This window comes from Sinocyclocheilus grahami, unplaced genomic scaffold (genome assembly GCF_001515645.1).
Source record: "Sinocyclocheilus grahami isolate Dianchi unplaced genomic scaffold, SAMN03320097.WGS_v1.1 scaffold914.1, whole genome shotgun sequence".
In the NCBI taxonomy this organism is placed as follows: domain Eukaryota; kingdom Metazoa; phylum Chordata; class Actinopteri; order Cypriniformes; family Cyprinidae; genus Sinocyclocheilus; species Sinocyclocheilus grahami.
In genome coordinates, this window is record NW_015506093.1 from 308,871 (window position 1) to 331,394 (window position 22,524).

Sequence of the window (22,524 nt, forward strand, 5' to 3'; positions counted from 1 at the left end):
AATTAATGGGGCCATGTATCGTGAGATTTTGAGTGAAAACCTCCTTCCATTAGCAAGGGCATTGAAGATGAAACGTGGCTGGGTCTTTCAGCATGACAATGATCCCAAACACACCGCCCGGGCAATGAAGGAGTGGCTTCGTAAGAAGCATTTCAAGGTCCTGGAGTGGCCTAGCCGGTCTCCAGATCTCAACCCCATAGAACATCTTTGGAGGGAGTTGAAAATCCGTGTTGCCCAGCGACAGCCCCAGAACATTACTGCTCTAGAGGAGATCTGGATGGAGGAATGGGCCAAAATACCAGCAACAGTGTGTGAAAACCTTGTGAAGACTTACAGAAAACGTTTGACCTCTGTCATTGCCAACAAAGGGTATATAACAAAGTATTGAGATGAAATTTTGTTATTGACCAAATACTTATTTTCCACCATAATTTGCTAATAAATTATTTAAAAATCCTACAATGTGATTTTCTGGATTTTTTTTTTCTCATTTTGTTTCTCATAGTTGAGGTATACCTATGATGAAAATTACAGGCCTCTCTCATCTTTTTAAGTGGGAGAACTTGCACAATTGGTGGCTGACTAAATACTTTTTTTCCCCACTGTATATATATATATAAAATGAAAGCTCTTGATGAGCTCTTTCTACTGCCAAAAGGACACAAGTAAATTCATAATCATTTTGGAGTTATTCATTTGAAACCAAAAGACTTAACACTGAAAATACTAAGCCAGTTGCTGCACAACTGCACTTACGCCCCTTTGGCATTGGGAAATGTATTGTGGGTAAAGCCTGTGAACAGCACATATGTCAAAATGACTGACACAACAAGTAAGCCTGGTAGGTCAACCATGAGAAGACAGCAGTTTTTAACTACGGAAGATGTATTATTAAGCTTATTTTGTGACACAGAGCTGGATGATGATTAAGTAAAAAAAAAAATAGTAATATACTGTATTGAAAATACATTTATTTTATACTAGTTCAAATCTAGTAACATTTTATTTGCTTTATTGTCTATTTACTGACATATCACTCTATGCTTATATACTGTAAATATAAATATTATAATTAAACTTTGGAGTACTACTTGTGCACAATGCACATTTCTCAATATTAAGCCTAAAATGTATTTTAATGTCACTATTGATGAGGATTGTATGATCTTTGAATAATTTTTAAATGCAAGATATTTAAAGTGTACCTAAAGTATACTTGCAATAGTTCCACTTTTAACACAATCAAAGAAAGTTCAGCACGGGAGAGTCTAGAGGTGTATGCAGCAAAAATAACCTGGCTAGTGGATGAGGCTTTCCCAGAGTACGGCGACAGAGCCCAAAGGGAGGAAAAGTTTCGCCGTTTTGTGGCGGGTCTGGACCCAGTGCTGAGGACGAAATGTTAGGAACATGGAGCGACAGACATGGAGGAAGCCGTTATAATCGCAGGTCGGTGCTAGAACGAGAGAAATGTGATGGATGTGGGATATGTGACTGCTAATGTCGGGCATAATTTGATGGCCGACGGGGCTGGGGCCAGTGTGAACTCTGTGTCGGGCATTGGTGGACTGTACAAAGCAATTTATAGGCTAACTAATGAGGTGAGAGACATGAAAACAGCCGTCCTTAACCGTTTGGAGGACGAGAATGACAGACTGAAAGAGAGAGTGAGTTGGAGCGGCAGAGATGAGTGGAGTGCGGCCCAAACACCAGCTGTATTACACAGGGGCCCGAAACCTGATGACACAACCTTATTGGACACAAACACTGACCAGGGGCCTCTGGTATCATATGTGAAAGGCACAATTGAGGGCATCGAGCTTCCTATCCTAACTGACTCTGGTTCTAATGTATCACTGATGAGCTCTGATTTTCGAATGTCAATCCCTGCACTTCGCAGTCGACCTCTAAAGGACATTTCCATTCCACTTCTTACCAGCTCAGATTTTGTCCCGACATGCTGCAATGTGTCTCTGGCCACAGACAAGAGTCAATTGTGCCAGTTAAGATTGGTTTGCCTTGTGCGGCCCAGGTGTCTAATGACTTTATGGGGTATTTGGAACCTAATGTGTCGAAGTCTGCCGGTCTAGTTGTGGCACACACACTCACTAATGTGCACAACAGACTGACTAAAGCACGAATTTTGAACCCTACTGGACGGGACATTCCTATAGTTTTATTCTGTAGCTGCTTCTGATATTTCATCCCTTTCAGCTAGGGGTGTAACGATTCACTCGTTTTGTCGATGCATCGATTACAAACCCTGACAATGCATATATGCATCGATCTTGAAACATGATTTTTGAATCGGGAATCGCTGATTTCGGATAGCAATCGATTTAAAACGCTAAGAATCGAATGAATCGCGATTTCTATAGCTATTCAATGCTTTCAAAATATATACACATTAAATTACTACACGCACAAATTAATGGAGACCTTGAACAGTGTTCGTGCCTCGCATCTCTCCTTCACGCACTCCACTATTTGCCGCCTGTGACTGTCACAGGATTGCGCTCACGCTCCGTTCGTCTCACTGACACATTTTTTGAGCAGCTGATGTGTGATCTCTCGTTATGACTCGTGACCAGTAATGCTAAAGTGAAGTAGTTTTACTTTTTTGTAGTTTTTCAATGGCTCTCATCACACCGACGACATTACCTGAGCAGTCGAAGGCTGCGCATTTATTGCATGGACGGAGCACAATTTTAAGTGTCTAAAGCATACGCACAGTTCCATTGAATGATAGATGTGTTTTAACAATGTCTTTCAACCGAATGTACGAAGGAAACTGTTAAAATAACCAGCAAAATATATACACATTAAATTACTACACGCACAAATTAATGGAGACCTTGAACAGTGTTCGTGCCTCGCATCTCTCCTTCACGCACTCCACTATTTGCCGCCTGTGACTGTCACAGGATTGCGCTCACGCTCCGTTCGTCTCACTGATACATTTTTTGAGCAGCTGATGTGTGATCTCTCGTTATGACTCGTGACCAGTAATGCTAAAGTGAAGTAGTTTTACTTTTTTGTAGTTTTTCAATGGCTCTCATCACACCGACGACATTACCTGAGCAGTCGAAGGCTGCGCATTTATTGCATGGACGGAGCACAATTTTAAGTGTCTAAAGCATACGCACAGTTCCATTGAATGATAGATGTGTTTTAACAATGTCTTTCAACCGAATGTACGAAGGAAACTGTTAAAATAACCAGAGCTTTAACAACAACCTTGAAATAAGAGCGCAAGGTTTATCTGATAATCAGATGCATAGAAGTAGCGTTCGTTACTTTAGCAAACAGACATCGGCACATATTCTTTCAGAATCATCATTCGCCGATGGAGAGGAAAAGTTAAATACTATAGCATTTTATTTTATGAAAATGAGATAAAGAAGTTTTCGCACTGAAGAGAATTGATCTCGCGCTCATAGAACGTAAAGGAACACTCCACTATTTTTGAAAAAAGGCTCATTTTCCAACTCCCCTAGAGTTAAACAGTTGAGTTTTACCGTTTTCGAATCCATTCATCTGCTAACTTCCGTCAACATAACCAACGTGACCACCTGCTTGCACAGGGAGCGTGCTGGGGACTATTTTCAGCCGCTGCGTAATATCATTGCTCCTGCTGCACCCATGGTACGGCAGCAAAGTTCCTTGATTAGTACGCTGGAATGAGAGTATAGTTCCTAGCCATATCAGCCTAAAAAATCGCAACTTTTCATTTTCCGTCGGTCTTAGTACACGATGTAACTACACAAGAGTCAAGTTTTAAATAGGAAAAATATAGAAACTATTTGGTCATTTTTGAGCGAGATGCTAACGGTCTAATCAGATTCAATGATCTATGCTAAGCTACAGCTAAAAGTGCTACCGCCAGACCCAGAGATCGGCTGCATGGATTCAAAAACGGTAAAACTCAACTGTTTAACTCTAGGGGAGTTGGAAAATGAGCCTATTTTCAAAAATAGTGGAGTGTTCCTTTAAGACGTGCCTGGCTATCTGCAGCTAAACTGAATAAAAAGCAGAATGAACTAAGACAATAAACACAATAAATAAATAAAATGTATGAATGATGCAGTGCTAATTGACATATAATTTATTACAGTACAGAAACTATAAAGTATATGTTCAACCTTATTCTGTGCAGAAAATTGAAATAATTGTTTGTAGTATATAAAACAATCATAAAATTGCCATTAGGAAAAAATGATAGATTACAAATGATTGATTATTGTCCAGCAGTGTATTTGATTTCTTATAGCAAATTCAAATGAATAGATAAGAAAATAATTCCTTGTAAAAAAAACAAATAATAATAATAATTATAATAATACATACATACATACAATTATTGTATTTGACATCTCTGTCACTTCTGAAATGATGGCTACACCCCTGGTGTGACAAAATGTTAGCCTATGCATAATACTTTTAAAGCTTTTTTAAAATCTTGGCTTACATACATTTTTACGCACACTCTTAAAAATAAAGGTGCTTCACGATGCCAGAAGAACCTTTTTGTCTAAATGGTTCCATAAATAATTTTTAACATCTGAAGAACCTTTCTGTTTCACAAAAGGTTCTTTGTGGCGAAAGAAGGTTCTTTATATTATAAAAAGGTAAGAAAGAGATGGTTCTTTAAAGAACCTTTGACTGAATGGTTATTTGTGGAACCAAAAATGGTTATTCTATGGCATCGCTTGAAGAACCTTTTAAGCACCTTTATTTTTAAGAGTGTATGCCATATCATGCCATAGCATCATTCAACTCGAATTGAATCGTTCTAAATTAGCAAAAATCGTTTTTTAAATCGAAAACCTATGAATTGTGAATCAAATCTCTGTCTACCCAAAGATTCACAGCCCTACTTTCAGCAGGACACAGGGGAAGGTGTTATTCCTAGCCCACACGACACAGCTAGTCCAATATCTTTAAGTGAATCGCCAATTTCAATATCTGATAGGGCAAAACTTGCAGCACTGTTGCAGGAGTACAGTGACATCTTTAATTTCTGAGGGAAAAATACAGGAAAATGCACATTGGTGCAGCATTATATCAAGACTGGGGAACATGGCCCTATTCAGCAGCGCGCATACCGTGCATCGCCTGAAAAGAGAGCTGAAATAGAGAGACAGTTGGCGGGTGTCATCGAAAAGAAAGCTGTAGCCCCTGACCATCTCCAATCGTGCTTGTAAAAAATAAATGTGCTGCCTGTAGCTTCTGCGTTGATTATAGACGCTTGAACAGTATAACGGTCCAGGACTCTCATCCTCTACCACGTGTGGATGACACACTGGATGCATTAGCGGGCTCCAGATGGTTCAGCACGTTGGATTTTTCGAATGGATACTGGCAGGTAGAGGTGGCCGAGCAAGACATAGAAAAAACAGCTTTTACTACAGGTCAGGATCTATATCAGTGGCGCTGCATGCTGATGGGGCTTTCTAACTCCCCCCGCCACTTTTCAGCAGATGATGGAGTTAGTTCTGAGAGAGATTTGCATGGTGTACCTGGACGATATTTAGATTTATAGTCCAACATTTGACAAGCATTTAAAAAAGTGTTTTCCAGAATATGTTCGGCAGGTTTGAAACTGAACCCCAGAAAATGCAACTTGGCTAGGGTTCACGTGATATTCCTTGGCCATGTTGTTTCAGAGAAAGGTCTCCAGCCTGACCCAAGAAACAAGGGGAAGGTTCGAAATTGACCAGTTCCACAGTCTCCCTCAAAGTTTAGAGCATTTGTGGGACTGTGTTCATACTATCGATGCTTTGTAAAGGACTTTTCAAAACATGCAGCCCCGCTGAATCAGCTGGTGGGCAAAAATGTGCCTTTTGTATGGAATACCGATTGTGACCATGCATTTAACTACTTGAAGGAAGTGCTGTCTTCAGCTCCCATCGTGACACTGCCTGATTTCAAAGTGCATTTCAAAGTTTATACGGATGCCTCCAAGTGGGCTGTGGGTGCTGTACTTGCACAGGAAAAAGATGGACTAGAGCACGTAGTAGCGTATGCCAGCCGTGCCTTGAATATCACACAGTGATCCAGATATTGACACGGTGCGGCACTGGGTAGAGCAATCACGAAGGCCTCCTAGGAGACAGCTGGCAGGCACATCTCAATTTACATAAATATTGGACTGAGTTTAATCGTCTCTCCATAATAAATGGACTGTTGTGTCGTTCAGTTTCCTGTCCTCCCACAGGTGATCCTGTTGCTCAGGTTGTAGTTCCACCTGCTCTTAAACATGACATACTTTTGCAGCTCCACGAGGCCCCAACTGCTGCTCATTTTTCTCCAGAATGAGTGTGGGAACGGGCGAGGCGTTTTTGCTACTAGCCGTCTATGTTTAAGGACATTAAGATGTGGTGCGAGCAATGCACAGCGTGTCAAACTCGTCGTAAGCTGGTCCCAAATCATCAATCACCGATGGGTGGGTCCCTGACAACGCGACCCTTTGAGAGAGTTGCAATGAGGGACCTTGCTGTAGGCAAGGTTTGGGCACGCTAGGGGTTGAACGACTTCTGATTTTTTGAAGTCGACTTTTATGTGATGAAAGTTGAGTCGAAGTCGACTAGTCGCTGATGACGTCATTAATGAACAAATACGTCTGGAGCTTTGACAAACACCTTGTGCACAGCTATGGCATATGACACAGCCCTGCCCACACGGCTATTGCTCCGATAACAGCTTTTTTTATCAGTTCTTTTGTCTTTAAGTCGTTATATTTCTCACAGATTTCTGCTCGTTCTAAATCAGATACAGATAAAGTAGCACAGTAAAGATTACATTCATATGAATGCATTAGTGAGAGCGATTGCATGTGTGAATGAATTCTAGCTGGCAGCGTCTCTCTCTACTAGTATTGAAGCTGTGGGATTTAATTATTAAGAAATATATGCTTGAACTTTTCAGTTTCTAAGCTATTTTATTGAGAAATCAGAACATTTTCGCGCTGAATGATTCTGTATGTGTGATGTACGCGCTACTGTCTGTATCATATGTGTGTGCGTTACAGTCCAGCAGCACATTAGATTAGAACGGCGATGAACTTACCTGTACAATAAGCTGTTTAAAACATGCATTCTCCCGTTCAATTTCGAGCATCCAGTAATATAATCACACATGTCTTGTAGAGCGCTTTCAGAGTATGCATTTATTTGTCATTTGAACTGTTTGGAAACTGAGCGTAAATGTGGAAGTCCTTCAAAGATTTCTTATCCTGTTGCGTCCTCTATAGGACCAGCGACTAGTCGACGTCAAGCTTAAAGCTTCATGGCAGAGCATTGATCAGTGCAACCCCTAGGGCACGCACATGTTAACGAGAGTGCGCAGTTGTGCCATGTGAGTTTCTTTGGAGATAAGAAGAATAAAAAGTACATTATTCATATAATACCTGAGTTTCGCTTTTTTTGTTTTATTATTTGAAAAGTATTTAGGCGAACCCGAGGCGTAAGCTCTGTCACACTGCACCCAGATCTGACAAGTGAAGTATCATCTGGGGCAGGCAGAGTAAAAGTAGTAGCGTTTTCTGTTTTGTCACGTGCATCAATTGGAGTGTAAACAAACTGAGAGATCTTGAGGCTCCTTTAGCTGTAAGATGTTGGTGGCAAATTGGTAAATAAGTGTAGATTTGCACTGTGTTTGCTCGTGTGAGATGGTCTGTGCTGATAGCAAACATTAAACTTCATTTATAGTTTATTATCCATCAACTTTCTGTTCTTTTTTTCTCATGGGTTTTGTTGACGCTGTTGTCAAACTGGTATTTAATCAAATGTGTTGATAGACACACATTATCTTTTGTTGAATGTGAAAAAAAATATGGCATGAATGTGTGACAGTAACCATGTTTTGTTGTTTGTTCTGTATTGTAGGGTCATGTGCGGCTCCAGATGTTGAGGTGCACAAAGCTGTTGGAGACTCACTGGAATTAATCGCTGATTATCCAAAAAAAGATCTTGAAGTGCAGTGGAAATATAATCAGATTGAATTTGCTGAATATCAAAATGATAATTTAAAAAAAGTGAAATCTGAATTATTTAATGACAGGTTAAAGATGAATAAGGACACTATTAGTGTAACAGTGACAGACCTTAAACTGCAGGATTCTGGAAGATTCTCTATTGTTGCAGTAAAAAAATCTGAACAATATGACACAAAAGAATTTGTACTTCATGTTCATGGTGAGTTTAATTGTTTGATATTTATTCTGTCAATGCTGTTAGGATGCAAATAACAAATTCTGAAACAACTCATTTAAGAACTGACACTGAATATGTTTGTGGTCACTTCACTGAAGTTAAATAGTTCTTTAATGAAGACATTAGTATGCTTATATAATTAACGTCGGCATATTATTCTCCAACAGAGCTCATCAGAGAGGTCAAGATTGAGTACAATTATTTCTGGCTGCAATCAAAAAACATCTGCAGGTTTCATCTCCGGTGTCTGGCGTCTGGAGATCCGAATCCCTCCTACAGCTGGATCCGTCATCAGACGCAAGGATCACACCTGAATATCAGCCTCCGTTTAGCAGAGAAAGCTACACTCAACTGCACAGCCAGCAACACCGTCAGCGTCAAGTATGCTACTGAGACTGTAGTGTGCACAGAGAAATCTGACAATTCAACTATGGCATCAGGTATAGTTCTGCAATCAAATATCGAATTTCTTAAATTCTCTACTGATTAAGAAATGTTATAGCCTACTCTGAAATCTATAAAGAAATATGCAACTTGGTGCAAAGATGCAGGTTTTCATCAGGAGTATTTGCTGATTGCAGTAGGCGTCGGTATCGTCGCAGTCATTATATTGAGTGGAACAGTCGCTGTGTGCTGCAGGTGGAGGAAGAATAAAGGTGTGTTGAACAAGTGTGAATGTGCACAAACAGTACAGAAGTTATACAGCATTTCATTCTCAACCTCACAGCTGTTTTCACACTTTCAGGACAAGGAGAAAGTGAAGCTGGTATTACAGACTATGAAGACGTGAACACTGCAAAGGTGAGCGGCTCGTTTCTGTCTATATGGATATCCGCTTTTTAAGGTTCCCGTGGCTCTGCAAAAAGATTTCAAATACATTTTTGAAGCTGTAATGAAAATAAAGATTATTGGAGTAAGTTTTACAAGAAAATACTAGTTATATCTTTCTACTTCAAAAAGTCATGGTTTATGCAATGTGTTGCTCGCCGTTTCTTTGTGGAAATTTACTAGCACCAAAAAAAATTGGTGGGGAAAATTTTCGCTCAGAAAGTGCTAGTAAATTTCACACAAATACTTGAATTGAACATTACATTTTAAACTAGAAAGACTGCAATAATATTTTCATGTAAAACCTACTCCAATAATCTCTTTTTTACAATAAATAAATAAATAAATTTAAATAAGTGTTTACCTTTTTTTTTCTTCAGTGTACGACACCACTTCCTAGACACACATGAACTTTATTGTAGATGCATACAAACCTAATTTGTGCATAGAAATGGTGATAAACTTCTAGCTAACCAGATGTAATCTATATTACAGAAACGATCTGATAGTGTTGTAAACGGGATGTCCATTTATGAAACGGTGGATGACATAAAACTCTCACAAAACTTGGTGAGTATTGCATGCATACATCACAAATACATCCATTATTGCTGTCATGCATTTGTTTGCTTATAAATTAGGCTCATACCATGTATTTAGTACCAAAATCATGCCTCAGTTGGCTAAATGAATATGGCATATTTGTGACCCTGGAGCACAAAACCAGTCTTAAGTGTCAATTTTTCGAAATTGAGATTTAAACATCATCTGAGAGCTGAATAAATAATCTTTCCATTGATGTATGGTTTGTTAGGATCGGACAATATTTGGCTGAGATACAACTATTTGAAAATCTGGAATCTGAGGGTGCAAAAAAAATCTAAATATTGAGAAAATCATCTTTAAAGTTGTCCAAATGAAGTTCTTAGCAATGTATATTACTAATCAAAAATTAAGTTTTGATATATTTACGGTAGGAAATGTACAAAATATCTTCATGGAACATGATCTTTACTTGATATCCTAATGATTTTTGGCATAAAAGAAAAATCGATAAATTTGGCCCATACAATGTATTGTTGGCTTTTGCTACAAATATACCCCAGCGACTTAAGACTGGTTTTGTGCTCCAGGGTCACATATGTACAGTGAGACTAAGAACAGCTTTGTTGCATGTTTGGAGAAGTTGACGTCTCTGTTGCGAAGCGTTTCTCTGGAACCTGTGGTAACGTCACACACTTACTCCCCCTGCAGCCTCAAACCCTGTATGACAAAATCAACTATCAGCGTCACCCTGCGGTCAGCGCCAGCAGTTCCTCCCCTTACCAGGAAGTCCTGTGAGCGTGAGACAGACAGACGGTTCATGTATTGTTTTGTCATCTTATCTCTGGATTGAGTTAACCAGCCTCCCATATGTATTGTTGGCTGCATCGGTTGACCTTTGAACTCTTGCATTAAATGCACTGTGCATTCAATGTATCACGTTGGAACACTTTTTATGACTTTTTTTGTTGTTTTTTTTGGCAGAATTCACAATGCAGCACAATATTACATTATGCACACTGTCATTCAAAAATCTAATTGGGCTCAGTAAGATTCTTTTTGAAAAAAGTATTTTATGCTCATCAAGGCTGCATTTATTTGATCAGAAATACAGTAAAAACTGAAATATTTTTACAATTTCAAATAACTGTTTTCTGTGTGAATCTCTGGTAAACTGTAATTTATTCCTGTGATCAAAGCTGTATTTTCAGCATCATTCCTCCAGTCTTCAGTGTCACATGATCTTCAGAAATCAGTATAATATGCTGATTTGCTGCTCAAGACACATTTACCATTATTATCAATGTTGAAAACAGTTCATATTTTTGTGGAAACTGTGATACATTTTATTTTTCATGATTATTTGATAAATAGAATGTTCAAAATAACAGCATTTATTTGAAATAGAAATTATCTGCAACGTTATACATGTCTTTACTGTCACTTTTGATCAATTGAATGCATCCTTGCTGAACAAAACTCTTACAATTTCTTTAAAAATCATTGTTGCATCCAAACTTTTGAAAGGTAATGTATGTATTTTTCTACACACTTTTCTGTAAATGATAAATACTTAAAATTGGTTAGTTTAACTTGTTGATATGCATTAAAATCAAAAGTAACGCAATAATATTGAGACTAAAGTCACAACGGTCCAAGCGATGATTGAAATCATCTAACCTCGAGATGTCTGTGTGAATGACTGTTTGACACGACTGTAGTACTTAAGTTTGGAAGTAGTTTTTTTCCTTAATAACATCATACCATCACACAGTTGTCTGTTCTACGATTCTAGCGAATCAGCAACATAATGAGAATAAGCATGTATTGTTTCTGCATGTTTTTATGGTATTTAAACATGTTTAGCATGTCCACAGCTGTAATCTTGTAATTGATCCAATTAAACCCTTCCTGTGTCCTCAGTTCGGGAGGAAGATTCATATAATCATGTATACATATTCGGTCTGTGTAGGAGTATGTAGCCTTTGCTATCAGTCAGCTGCTCTCAGATTGCAGAATGTAGAATCAAAGTCATTTCTCCTTTTTATATTTACACTCTCAGGCATTTACTGATTGGTCACTTAATAGCTCAAAATAATATCACTGCTCAGTCAGCACCATTATTTCTCTTTCTCAAGCCATTGTCACCCATCCATCTGAGATGAGTAATGCATCTAAATTATCAGCCTGACGCTTGACCCGCCACCTACTTCCTTAAAACGTATCTCTAAAATTACCAGAACGACTTTACTGGTAAATACAAAAATGCGATGTTCACACAGGCAACAACGTCCCCTCTTTTTACCGGTAAAGCACCGTTCACACATCAGTTTCAAAATACCGGTAAATTCTGTGACATCATTAACGGGAAAGGACCTCTAAACGGCTGCGCGACCCGGTGTTGTGTTTGTAAACATGGAGGGGTAAACGCAATCAGTTTTTGTCAATTGTTGATGTTTTCATTTTTGTGTCAAACGTTTACATTCATGCAGCTGATTTTGGCCCAGAGACATCATATTAGACGACTTTAGATATTTATTTGACTTCCGTAAATGTGTCATCTGTGTCAGAATGTCATGATTGGCTCAGAGTAGACGTTTTAGGGTAATCTTATACCGTAATCTAATTCTGCGTTCACACAGAGAGCGCATTACCGGTGTTGTGTCTGTTCCCCCTATTGCCTTGTCCAAAATACCCACACCTGCGGTCTTTGCGCTTAGCCACTTGACTACTTATATGACGTATTTCCTGTATTTAGTCCAAGTGTTCAAGTGAGCATGAAGACGACAAGTGTGTGTTGAACTTTTAATTACCTGATGGGACACACTTATAGTGTTGTAAAAATGCAAGTGTTTACAGAGCTTTATTTTTATTTTCAGTATTTTGCATTTTAAAATCAACTTCTAAATGTCTGTTCAGTAGTCCCTATAACAGATTACACAGTTTAATTGTGTAGTGCTTCTAATTAAGTGATAAAAAGTAGTTGCAAATGTTGTACAAAATAAATATCACCACTACTCATAGGCACCAATAAAACGTGCAACTCTACCAAATTATATGTAATATCTAATTATTATTAATATTTAACATTGGAAAGGTTTCAGTGACCTCTCGCGAGATCTTGGCAAAAAGTCTCACGATTTATTTCCAGAACATGATGCATGATGGGATACACTAAGTCTCGAATACCGCTCCGGAGCAGTGTGGATTTAGTGTGCATTAAGAGCACTGCTCTTCAGTGTTTTTAAGACTGTGCTTCTTGTGCACTTCCTGTCGCGCATACACTCTCAAGTGGCCAAGACCGCAAGTGTGGGTATTTGGACAAGGCATAAGTTCCCCACTACACAAACAGCGTACAGAGCAAGCGTGTGTGCTGGTTCCATTGTTCCCGCACAGTTTCCGCTTATCTTTTTATCATCTTATAACACAGTGGTTCCCAACCCTGGTCCTGGAGGCACCGCAACAGTGCACATTCTGCATGTCTCCTTTCTCTGACACACCAATTTCAGGTCTTGGAGTCTCTACTAATGAGCTGATGACCTGAATCAGTTGTGTTTGATTAAGGAGACATGCAAAATGTGCAGTGTTGGGGTGCCTCCAGGACCAGGGTTGGGAACCACTGTGTTATAACAGTGCAATCCATTGAAGGCACTTCTATCCGTCACAGCCTCGTTTTTAATTCCTGTCAAAAACTAAATATGGTGCTAACCTGACTGAGAGGCCACGTTTATCACCAAAATAGAGCTGTCAGTCCTGTATTTAAGTTCAAACACATTATTTACAGGAGTGACAAACAGCATTTTAACTGCAGTGTTGACCAAAAAAATAAGAAAAAAATGCTGTGTGATGTGTGATACACAGGGCAATTTTTTGCCATCAACGGGCAACCAGGTGAGACACACGACCGATCTAAAATATCCAGATAGAAATTTGTTGCCCATTCTCAATGGGAAAGTTCCCAAGCCACATTGTTACTCTGATATTCCCTTGTATTTTGTTTGTTTAAATGTATTGTTCTGAATTGTCTTCTTATGTTCTTTCTGTGAATGAGCCAAAGAAAAGCACAATGTAAATAAAACTTTGAAATACTTCTGAAATAAAGTCACTGGGCAGTCTGGACAAGTGTGAAAATGATTCAGTGGAATGTCCTTTAATGGAACCCATTTACAAAGTATTTACTCATATACAGTTCTGCAGAAATAGAGGTCATGTGTCCATAAGTTGACCACTTCCCATTGACGAGACAGAAGTACCATTACTCAGAATACCGTGACACACACATACTGCTAACAATTCATCATAACAACCCGAAATTACATAGAACATTTTTTTCACACATATTTTTGAACAAAGCAGCTATAGACGATTTGTTAAATAAAAAAGCTGCCATGCGGAGTCAAGATTTAAAGGCCATTAGTACCAGAAGCATCATGTCTGTTCAAACTGAAGGAGCACAAGCCTTTAGATCTTTGAGGCAAATGGATTTTGAAGACAACATCCATTTTTTGTATCTTTGAAAAGGTTGCCTAAAGTACCAGAAACCATCATTTACACAGGTGACTGATGACACATTTCATAGACCGGATCCAATGAGGGCAAACCAACAGTCACAACCTGCACACATTATTTGCTTTAAAATGAAAAGAAAAAGTCAAAAATAACGGTCAAACATAGCACCAGACATTCCCTTCCATAAGGTAACGGTTGCAAAATACGTTTTTTTCTTATGCCGCGTCTCCTTTCCCTTGAACCAGAGACGTTCACAAGTCTTGGAGTCTGAGTCAAGTCTCGAGTCGAGTCTCGAGTCATTTAATGGCTTGCTAAAAAAAGCTTATTCATATTACTCATGTATTGAAATCTTCCTATTTACGTTCAAACTGAAGGAGCACAAGCCTTTAGATCTTTGAGGCAAATGGATTTTGAAGACAACATCCATATTTTGTATCTTTGAAAAGGTTGCCTAAAGTACCAGAAACCATCATTTACACAGGTGACTGATGACACATTTCATAGACCGGATCCAATGAGGGCAAACCAACAGTCACAACCTGCACACATTATTTGCTTTAAAATGAAAAGAAAAAAAAAAGTCAAAAATAACGGTCAAACATAGCACCAGACATTCCCTTCCATAAGGTAACGGTTGCAAAATACGTTTTTTTCTTATGCCGCGTCTCCTTTCCCTTGAACCAGAGACGTTCACAAGTCTTTAAATTGGAGTCTGAGTCAAGTCTCGAGTCTTTGGTCACGAGTCGAGTCTCGAGTCATTTAATGGCTTGCTAAAAAAAGCTTATTCATATTACTCATGTATTGAAATCTTCCTATTTACAAAGCTGTTTTATCGGCTATAGACAAAATATACATTCTATGTTCTGCTTTGTAAAAAAAAAAAAGAAGTGTTAAGATGCAAGATTATTGTACATCCAACCTGTTATTTATAGGCTAGTTACCAAGTTCAAAACTGTTTTTCTGTAATGAAATTCAATAATAGAAGTCCGATCTACCATGTCACACAAGCAATATTACAATAAAATAAGCTTAAAACAAAGCAAAGCACACTCTAAACCGTTTTTATTCATAATGTTTTAGAAGTATTGTTATCGTGCTGAATTTTATGTACATTGCCATCTTTCTCCGACCAAAGTGACTTGAACTCACCTGACATGATAACAACTTTTATGACATTAACTAATAAATACAAACTTCCCAAGAGGACCTGAATGCAACAAGAGTACAAGCGGTTGGAAAATCTGGCTACGCTGATAATTAAAGTTACCTCACACACACTGTTTGCATAACCTACCCAGAAAGCACATGTACGTCTGCAAGATGTCTGTTAAAGATCGCTTCATCTGGAAAGCATCTACACATCTGATAGATGACTTTAAGATGTCAGTTTTACATGCATTCTAAATCATAAACATCTTAAAGACTTCTTCTAAACGTCTGTTTGACATCTGATAGGAAACGTCTTATAGACATACTGCAGATGAGCAAACACTCTAAAAAATACATAAAGATGTAAATGCAGACGTCAAATAGACGTCTCCGAAATGTACGTGTGCTTTTAGCGTGCACAAAAATATACTTTGAGCTTAATGGATTATTGAAAAAGAAAACAAATGTAGAGTGGGAACATCCCTGATAGCACACTTACATCACGGAGACATCTATTTGACGTCTGCAAGATGTATTTTTTAGAGTGTTTTCTCATCTGCAGTATGTCTATAGGACGTTTCCTATCAGATGTCAAATAGACATCTATTAGATGTCTTTAAGATGTTTATGATTTAGAATGTATGCTAAACTGACATCTTACAGACGTCTGTCAGATGTTTGTACACAGCAGATGCTTTCCAGATCAAAAGATCTTTAACAGACATCTTGCAGACGTACGTGTGCTATCTGGGATGGTTCTATGGATTGGTTGAAATATGGGCAATGGACTCAAAAATGAGGTAGTTGATTGAATTTGAGTGTGCATGCAGGGTTGGAGTTTAAGTGGACTGAATGATTGGAGTCCGGCTTGTGTTTGGAAGTGCATTGAAGCCCGAACGCGACTTAATGTGTAGTGTACAGCATCCTTAAGCAGCGAAAATCTGTTGGCGAGACCCACCTGAACATCCCACTGTCATTTGCCTGGTCACTGTCTGTTGACCGCTGGAGGCAGTGCAGTTGAACGTCACGTTTATTCTGCCATTAATTGATGCGAAAAGAACCAACGAAGAGTCGACGGAGTTCGGGATTCCTGAAATATACGATCCGTTGAACTCGCCATCAGGCGTCCAGGACAATTTCACATTTTGGCCAGATGCAGCGCACTCGAGAACAACGTAGCACCGGCTGTCACTGAAGGAATGGAGCGTCTTCTGGATGTCTGGTTTCTGGAGAGGTTCTGCAGGACGGTATATCAATTACTCAGTCTGGCCGAAAGTCATTGAGCAAGACTTTAGTAGATTGCTTACTATACTGAAGACTGCTTACCTTGAACTGTGAGATGAACTTTAACTTGTTTCCGATTGTCATCTGATGTGAGCAAAGCCACGTTATACATCATACTGTCGTTCACCGTCACATTACAGATTGTTAAATCTCCCGTACTGGTGTTGAGCGTAAGTCGACCCTGGTGTCTCCAAAACTTGTATATAGTCACTTCGCCGTCCTTTAGACTTGCGATATATGTTGTGTTCTTATAAATGGACCACTGAACTCTGGCGAGTTGCCATGATCGGTCGGCTCCAGATTTCAGGACGACTGATTGGCCACTGTAACCAGTAATATATTCATCGCTGCCATGTACTGCAAAAGTAAACACAGATCCATTGATTTGCATGAACACCCTAACATGTGCGAGGAAATATTTCTGTTGCTTCGCAGGAAAGGGAAATACCCCGTTTCCACTTCTCACAGACAGACAGTTTCTTCTCTTCTCAAAAAGTATCCAATAATCTTGCCCACGGGCCCAAACTACATTAGCTCAACAAACTGCATGATATAAGAGTGAATTCTGGTAAACTCACCTTGCGGGATGCACACAATACAAAGCAGCACGATTCCACATAGACTCATTTCTCGTTGGCTTGTCGGCGTAAATCAACGAGGTCCTTGAAGCCACTGGACTTCCTACACGCCACCCGATTGTTGGACTCCTTATCCAAACACACAGTCAACTGACTACTTCAGAGTCACGCTACAAACACTTGAATGAAATGGGAAGTGAGGCAAGAGAAATTATCTTGTGATGAGCGATGTTTCACGAGTTGTGGAAAGTACAAGAAATAGCACAGATGTAGCTTTGGTGTTTTTGAACAAACACTCCTAGGGAAGCAAATAAAGAGACCTTTCCATTATATGTGATGGCCACCACAGCGTTACTACGTCAGTTGTGACTCTAGCATATTTTGGCGGCATGAACATCCCCCGAGACATGTGACACTTCCTCTTCATCACCCACGTTATTTTTATGCGACAGCCGCCCACTCCCGAGTGTAACTGGAGCTTGAACTTCATCCATCGCATTAGTCCTGATCTGTTTTTTATTGAAATTATGAAGGAATCACCCCAATGTTGCTCCAAACCTGTGGAACACAAACAGTGTTCAATGCTGTTTTACATGCAATGACTGTAAATGTTCCTCTATCGTGCTCATACAATGAGCTGTTCTCTAGAAATCTTCCCCTTTTCTGTACCCGTCACATGTCATTTGGCCAGTTATAAAAAACTGATGTTGGATGTCATTGACATTCAGTGCAACCCTGATTTGAGAAACCATAGTGGGTGGGATCACCTGCAATGCAGAGGGCTTTGCGGGTGAGACGGGTGTTGTAAATGTCCTGAAGGGAGGCACCAACGATCTTCTCAGCTGCTTTCACTATGCGTTGAAGTGTCTTGCGGCAGGACGCGTTGCAGGCGCCATACCACACAGTGATGCAGCTGGTCAGGATGCACTCGATGGTGCCTCTGTAGAAGGTGCACATGATGGGGGCCGGGGCTCTGGCTCTTCTCATATCTGTGACCGAGTGGAAGATTTTTAGTGAATAATGGCTTGTTTGAACATGATGTTTCTCAAATATAACTTGACTATGAAAGAGTTGGAATACAGAGACTTTTATGACAGTTTACTTTTACTTTTTGGCTAAACTGTTCCTTTTAAAAGCAGATGGTACTCAAGATTACGTAAAATGATTTAAAATAAAACCAGTTAAAAAACGTTAGTCATAAAAAATGTACTTAAAATAATTTAAAACAAGCTTTAAAGGGTTAGTTCACCCAAAAATGAAAATTAGGCTGTTTTACTCACCCTCGAAGCATCCTAGGTGTATATGACATTCTTCTTTCAGACGAATCCAGTCGGAGTTATATTAAAAATTGTCCTGGCCCCTCCAAGCCTTTCAGTGGGGGTAAGCGAGTGTTGGTGTTCAAAAGAAGTGAAATAAAGTGCACGCATCTGTAATAAAACGTCCCTCACACGGCTCCGGGGGGTGAATAAAGGCCTCCTGTGCATCATGCGTTTTTGTAAGAAAAATATCCATATTTCAAACATAATAAACACTTTTCTATCACTTCCGCCATCTGTCATACCCGTCTAGGACTCCTCAGGTGGCGGTAAAAAATTATTTCTTATACTTCAATAAGTGAAATAAAAAAAATTAAAATAATAGTAATAATAAAAATAAAATTAAAAAAATACTATTTTCTAGTTTTAAATTAAATGCATGTTTTACTATCAAATCCATTAAAAAAAATCTAAAGTACCAAATGTGAGGTTGGTATCACAAAAATGTACGATTGTTTCGGCGCAGTACCAAACACTTCCACTAGATGAAATTTGTTTCCAATATAGTAATTGTTGACTACGAAAAGAACAAGTGTAACTATTTTTTTAACCTACCATTTAATCTTTTTGAATCATGTTCATGTTTGCATGTGTGTATGTGTTCACACAAGTGCTAAAACCAAGTTTTGTACTATTAAAAATGTTATATATATATATATATATAAATTGCTCAAAAAAGACTGAATGGCAGTCGTTTTACTGAATGGTACTTTATATTCTTTCAACTGAATATTACTGAATGGTAATAAGTTAAAAAACAAGATATTTCTCATTTTAATTCAACCTCAACTTCCAACAACTTTCAACAACTCAACCCTTCCCAACAATCTTAAACCACAAAGGGCATTTTTACAATCAATATATGCCAAGCTCTCAAATAGAAACTGATTTTTAAAATATATATTTTTTAAATCCTTAACCAATAACAAACAACTGGAAGGAAATTCAGTTTTTAAAATCTATTTTTATTTGAGGGGGCCTTTGGAAATTGGGGTCCAAAAAAGCTGAGAACCTTTGGTTTAATGCTGCATGCCCACAAACACCACCAACATCGTGTTATCAGACGTTCAACTTCATACATACTTCTATAAGCATGAGCCAAACTCTGTAAGAGTAGAGTCGAGTTGATCATTTATTACAAAAAAAAAAAAAAAAAACTGCTACATTTTTAGTTCTAAAGTTATCAGTTGCCAAAAAGATCTTCACACAATAACCAAAAATCTACAAACCTCTTTACAGCAAACCATTTTTTAAGGGAAAAAGTTAAAAGATTAGCTTCCATACAAAAATGATACAAAGTGAAAAAACAAAGTACAAAACCGCATGGCCTACATGCATGCATCAGACCTAAAGATGAAACAGTCAGATCTGATCATCGTAAACACCTACAGCATTTCAAATCCCGCTTTCACTGACGTACACACACACACGTATAAAGGAGAACGAGTTATATACAAGAAGTGGGGGGGGGGGTGCAATGACCCAAAGCTGGTAGACTAGTTACGGAAATGGGAAGGACTAGTTAATTCATTGTCCTTAAACGGGCCAGAAGTCCGACTGAGATCCACCCAGCTGTGTGTGTGAGGCACAGTTACAACATTTGGCACACATTCATGTTTTTGCATTTTGTGTAAGGTCACATTTGATTGGTCATGTCTGACAGACGCACAAACCAAACACTACACACACAAAATAACCCAACAAAAATCGTGAGTTTGCTGGCGTACAGAATGCGTTTCAACACAATGTAAACGGATGATATGTTAAAAGGCCCCTCGATTCATTAGAATAAAGTACTGCAAAGGCAATGCATACGATGTCTTAAAAACATTCACGACAGATACCGAGCTACAAACATGCCGCTCGAAGGCTTTTCTGGACCGACGGTCATAAAAAGTAAAGCACTTGAGCGCTCCGCTACAATCTTGTAGTGTTTCCATCACTCACGAGTGATTGTTTCACGGGTAAATGTGAGTGTGGTGCTATCATGACACCTGGCATTGCTGGTAAACTGTCCGTATTGTGCAGCACTGATGTGTGAAAGTGTATTTGATCGTTATTCACAGCTGAGTTAGTCAGTCCAGAGTCATCCAGACAGTCTCCAGATCAAAGTAGTTCATGAAGTGTAACAAAAACTTACAAACGGTGATATCTAAAAGACAAAAAACAAGTGGTTGTGTCCTTGAGACGGAGTCTCTTGTGGTTCTCTCACACAGAGGTCTCTGACTGGAGCCGCATCACGAACTTGTGGCTCTTGGGGTCGATAAACTCCTCCCCCAGGTTGAAGAAGGGGAGGGGCGTCACCGTGACGACCAGAGCGAAATCGAGGCGGCGGAGAGAGAACACAAGGCCCTGCCGCAGCGCTGAGGTCACAGGCTCCTCGCTCACCAGAGTCCACTGGCGGCCCCTGCCGTTCTCTCGCTGGTACTGCATGGTGGGGCCCGGGGCCAGGTAGCGCTCCAGAAACGCCTGAACGACAGACAGACAGATTTCATTTGTGTTCCTTAAGTTACATGCATGCTATGCTCTCTACCTAAAAGTACTTCAAATGGACTTTACGCTGGAATTCTTGTAGAGATGTTTTAAAAATGACTCTTTCACACCACGGGACCACTTACAATGAACTAGCGATGGACAAAGCTGATTAAATGCGCTGAAAAGAGTCAAATACTGACCAGAAGAAGGACGTAAAATATACACTTCGACATGCATACAGACATTACAAAAGCTCTTTGGCAACATTATGCATTATCTACCCATATAGACATGAACACGATTAAAGAAAAGGCCCAAATGGTTTGTTTGTGATTTAATGAAAAGAAGGTTACAATAATTAAATTATTATGACATGTGGCCAAGTATGGTGACCCATACTAGGAATTAGTGCTCTGCATTTAGCCCATCCAAAGTGCACACACACTGTGAACACACACACGGAGCAGTGGGCAGCCATTTTTTCTGCGGCGCCCGGGGAGCAGTCGGGGGATTCGGTGCCTTGCTCAAGGGCACCTCAGTCGTGGTATTGAAGGTGGGTATCCCTGCCGGTACGAGACTCGAACCCACAACCTTTTAAAAATCCTACAATGTGATTTTCTGGATTTTTTTTTCTCATTTTGTCTCTCATAGTTGAGGTATACCTATGATGAAAATTACAGGCCTCTCTCATCTTTTTAAGTGGGAGAACTTGCACAATTGGTGGCTGACTAAATACTTTTTTGCCCCACTGTACTTCTGGTTCATTCTTGACATTACAAAGTGATCGGTCATGCCGAGCACACTGCACTGTGGGATACAGTACACATTAAGGTCTGCTAATATAGTGCACACATATAGTATGTGATGGGTATTGCATTGATACTCTACACCAGTGGTCACCAACCTTTTTAGGCCCAAGATCCCTGACCTCGGCCTTTATGAAAGACAAGATCTACCTATTGAAGAATTGATAGAAAAAGACATCCCAGATTGTACAAATTTGAGGCCTTTTACTTAGTATTTTAATTAGTGAAGCGCCGATCATAGCTGATTCAGAATTCAGATTTTCTTTTTTCTTTTAACTAGCAAATTGGATTAGGATACTGATATTTAAGCAAATGTATTTATTGGCTATTTGCTTTATAACAAACAAACTGGCTTTAAACAAAAATATCTAGCCATTTGAAATTAGAGGCAACCACTGCATTTTAATCACGATCTGCACGGGCAGATGCTTTTGATTTGATTTAGATTTCAAGATTTAAAACAAAAACAGAATGGTCTGACTTTAGGTGTTCTTTATATATTTGCTGCATAAAACATCTGCATGAAACAAAAACAGCAGGTCTGAATGAGACGCACTCTCTGACAGCAGGTGGCGCTAATGAACAGGGTTGCCAGGTTTTCGCAATAAAACTAGTCCAAACGTGTTTCGAGGAGGGTTCCCCTGTAAAAATCTCATTCCGGGTAGGGCTGCACGATTAATCAAATGCGATTGTCATGTGCATTTTGTTAAAAAAGCCGGTTCTGTAATCAGCAGGAAATCATCATCACGTGCTTTCAGATGGAGCAGCGTTTACTACACAGAGCCGTAGTTCACTGACAAGTTACGCAAAAAAAAAAAAAACACGC

General features: G+C 39.2%; 3 protein-coding genes across 3 annotated transcripts in view; 1 reads left to right on the forward strand and 2 right to left on the reverse strand.

Annotated features, from left to right (window-relative positions):
• Window positions 1-7,897: 7,897 nt before the first annotated feature.
• LOC107564180 (uncharacterized) lies at window positions 7,898-10,534 on the forward strand. Its single transcript, XM_016249187.1, has 6 exons — window positions 7,898-8,192; window positions 8,378-8,650; window positions 8,792-8,866; window positions 8,956-9,011; window positions 9,534-9,608; window positions 10,293-10,534. The coding sequence occupies exons 1-6, from the start codon at window positions 8,066-8,068 to the stop codon at window positions 10,377-10,379; spliced, it is 693 nt and encodes a 230-aa protein (XP_016104673.1). The 5' UTR covers window positions 7,898-8,065; the 3' UTR covers window positions 10,380-10,534.
• Window positions 10,535-16,014: 5,480 nt separating this feature from the next.
• On the reverse strand, window positions 16,015-17,292 carry LOC107564182 (CD48 antigen-like). Its single transcript, XM_016249188.1, has 3 exons — window positions 17,102-17,292; window positions 16,566-16,880; window positions 16,015-16,476 (listed from the first exon to the last, which is right to left on the reverse strand). The coding sequence occupies exons 1-3, from the start codon at window positions 17,148-17,150 to the stop codon at window positions 16,166-16,168; spliced, it is 675 nt and encodes a 224-aa protein (XP_016104674.1). The 5' UTR covers window positions 17,151-17,292; the 3' UTR covers window positions 16,015-16,165.
• Window positions 17,293-19,393: 2,101 nt separating this feature from the next.
• The window catches only part of vangl2 (VANGL planar cell polarity protein 2), a 28,132-nt gene continuing 25,001 nt past the window's right edge, over window positions 19,394-22,524 (reverse strand). The window contains exon 8 of the mRNA XM_016249165.1: window positions 19,394-20,886. Coding sequence (XP_016104651.1) covers window positions 20,626-20,886 — 261 coding nt within the window. The 3' untranslated portion in view covers window positions 19,394-20,625. The remainder of the gene's footprint in view (window positions 20,887-22,524) is intronic.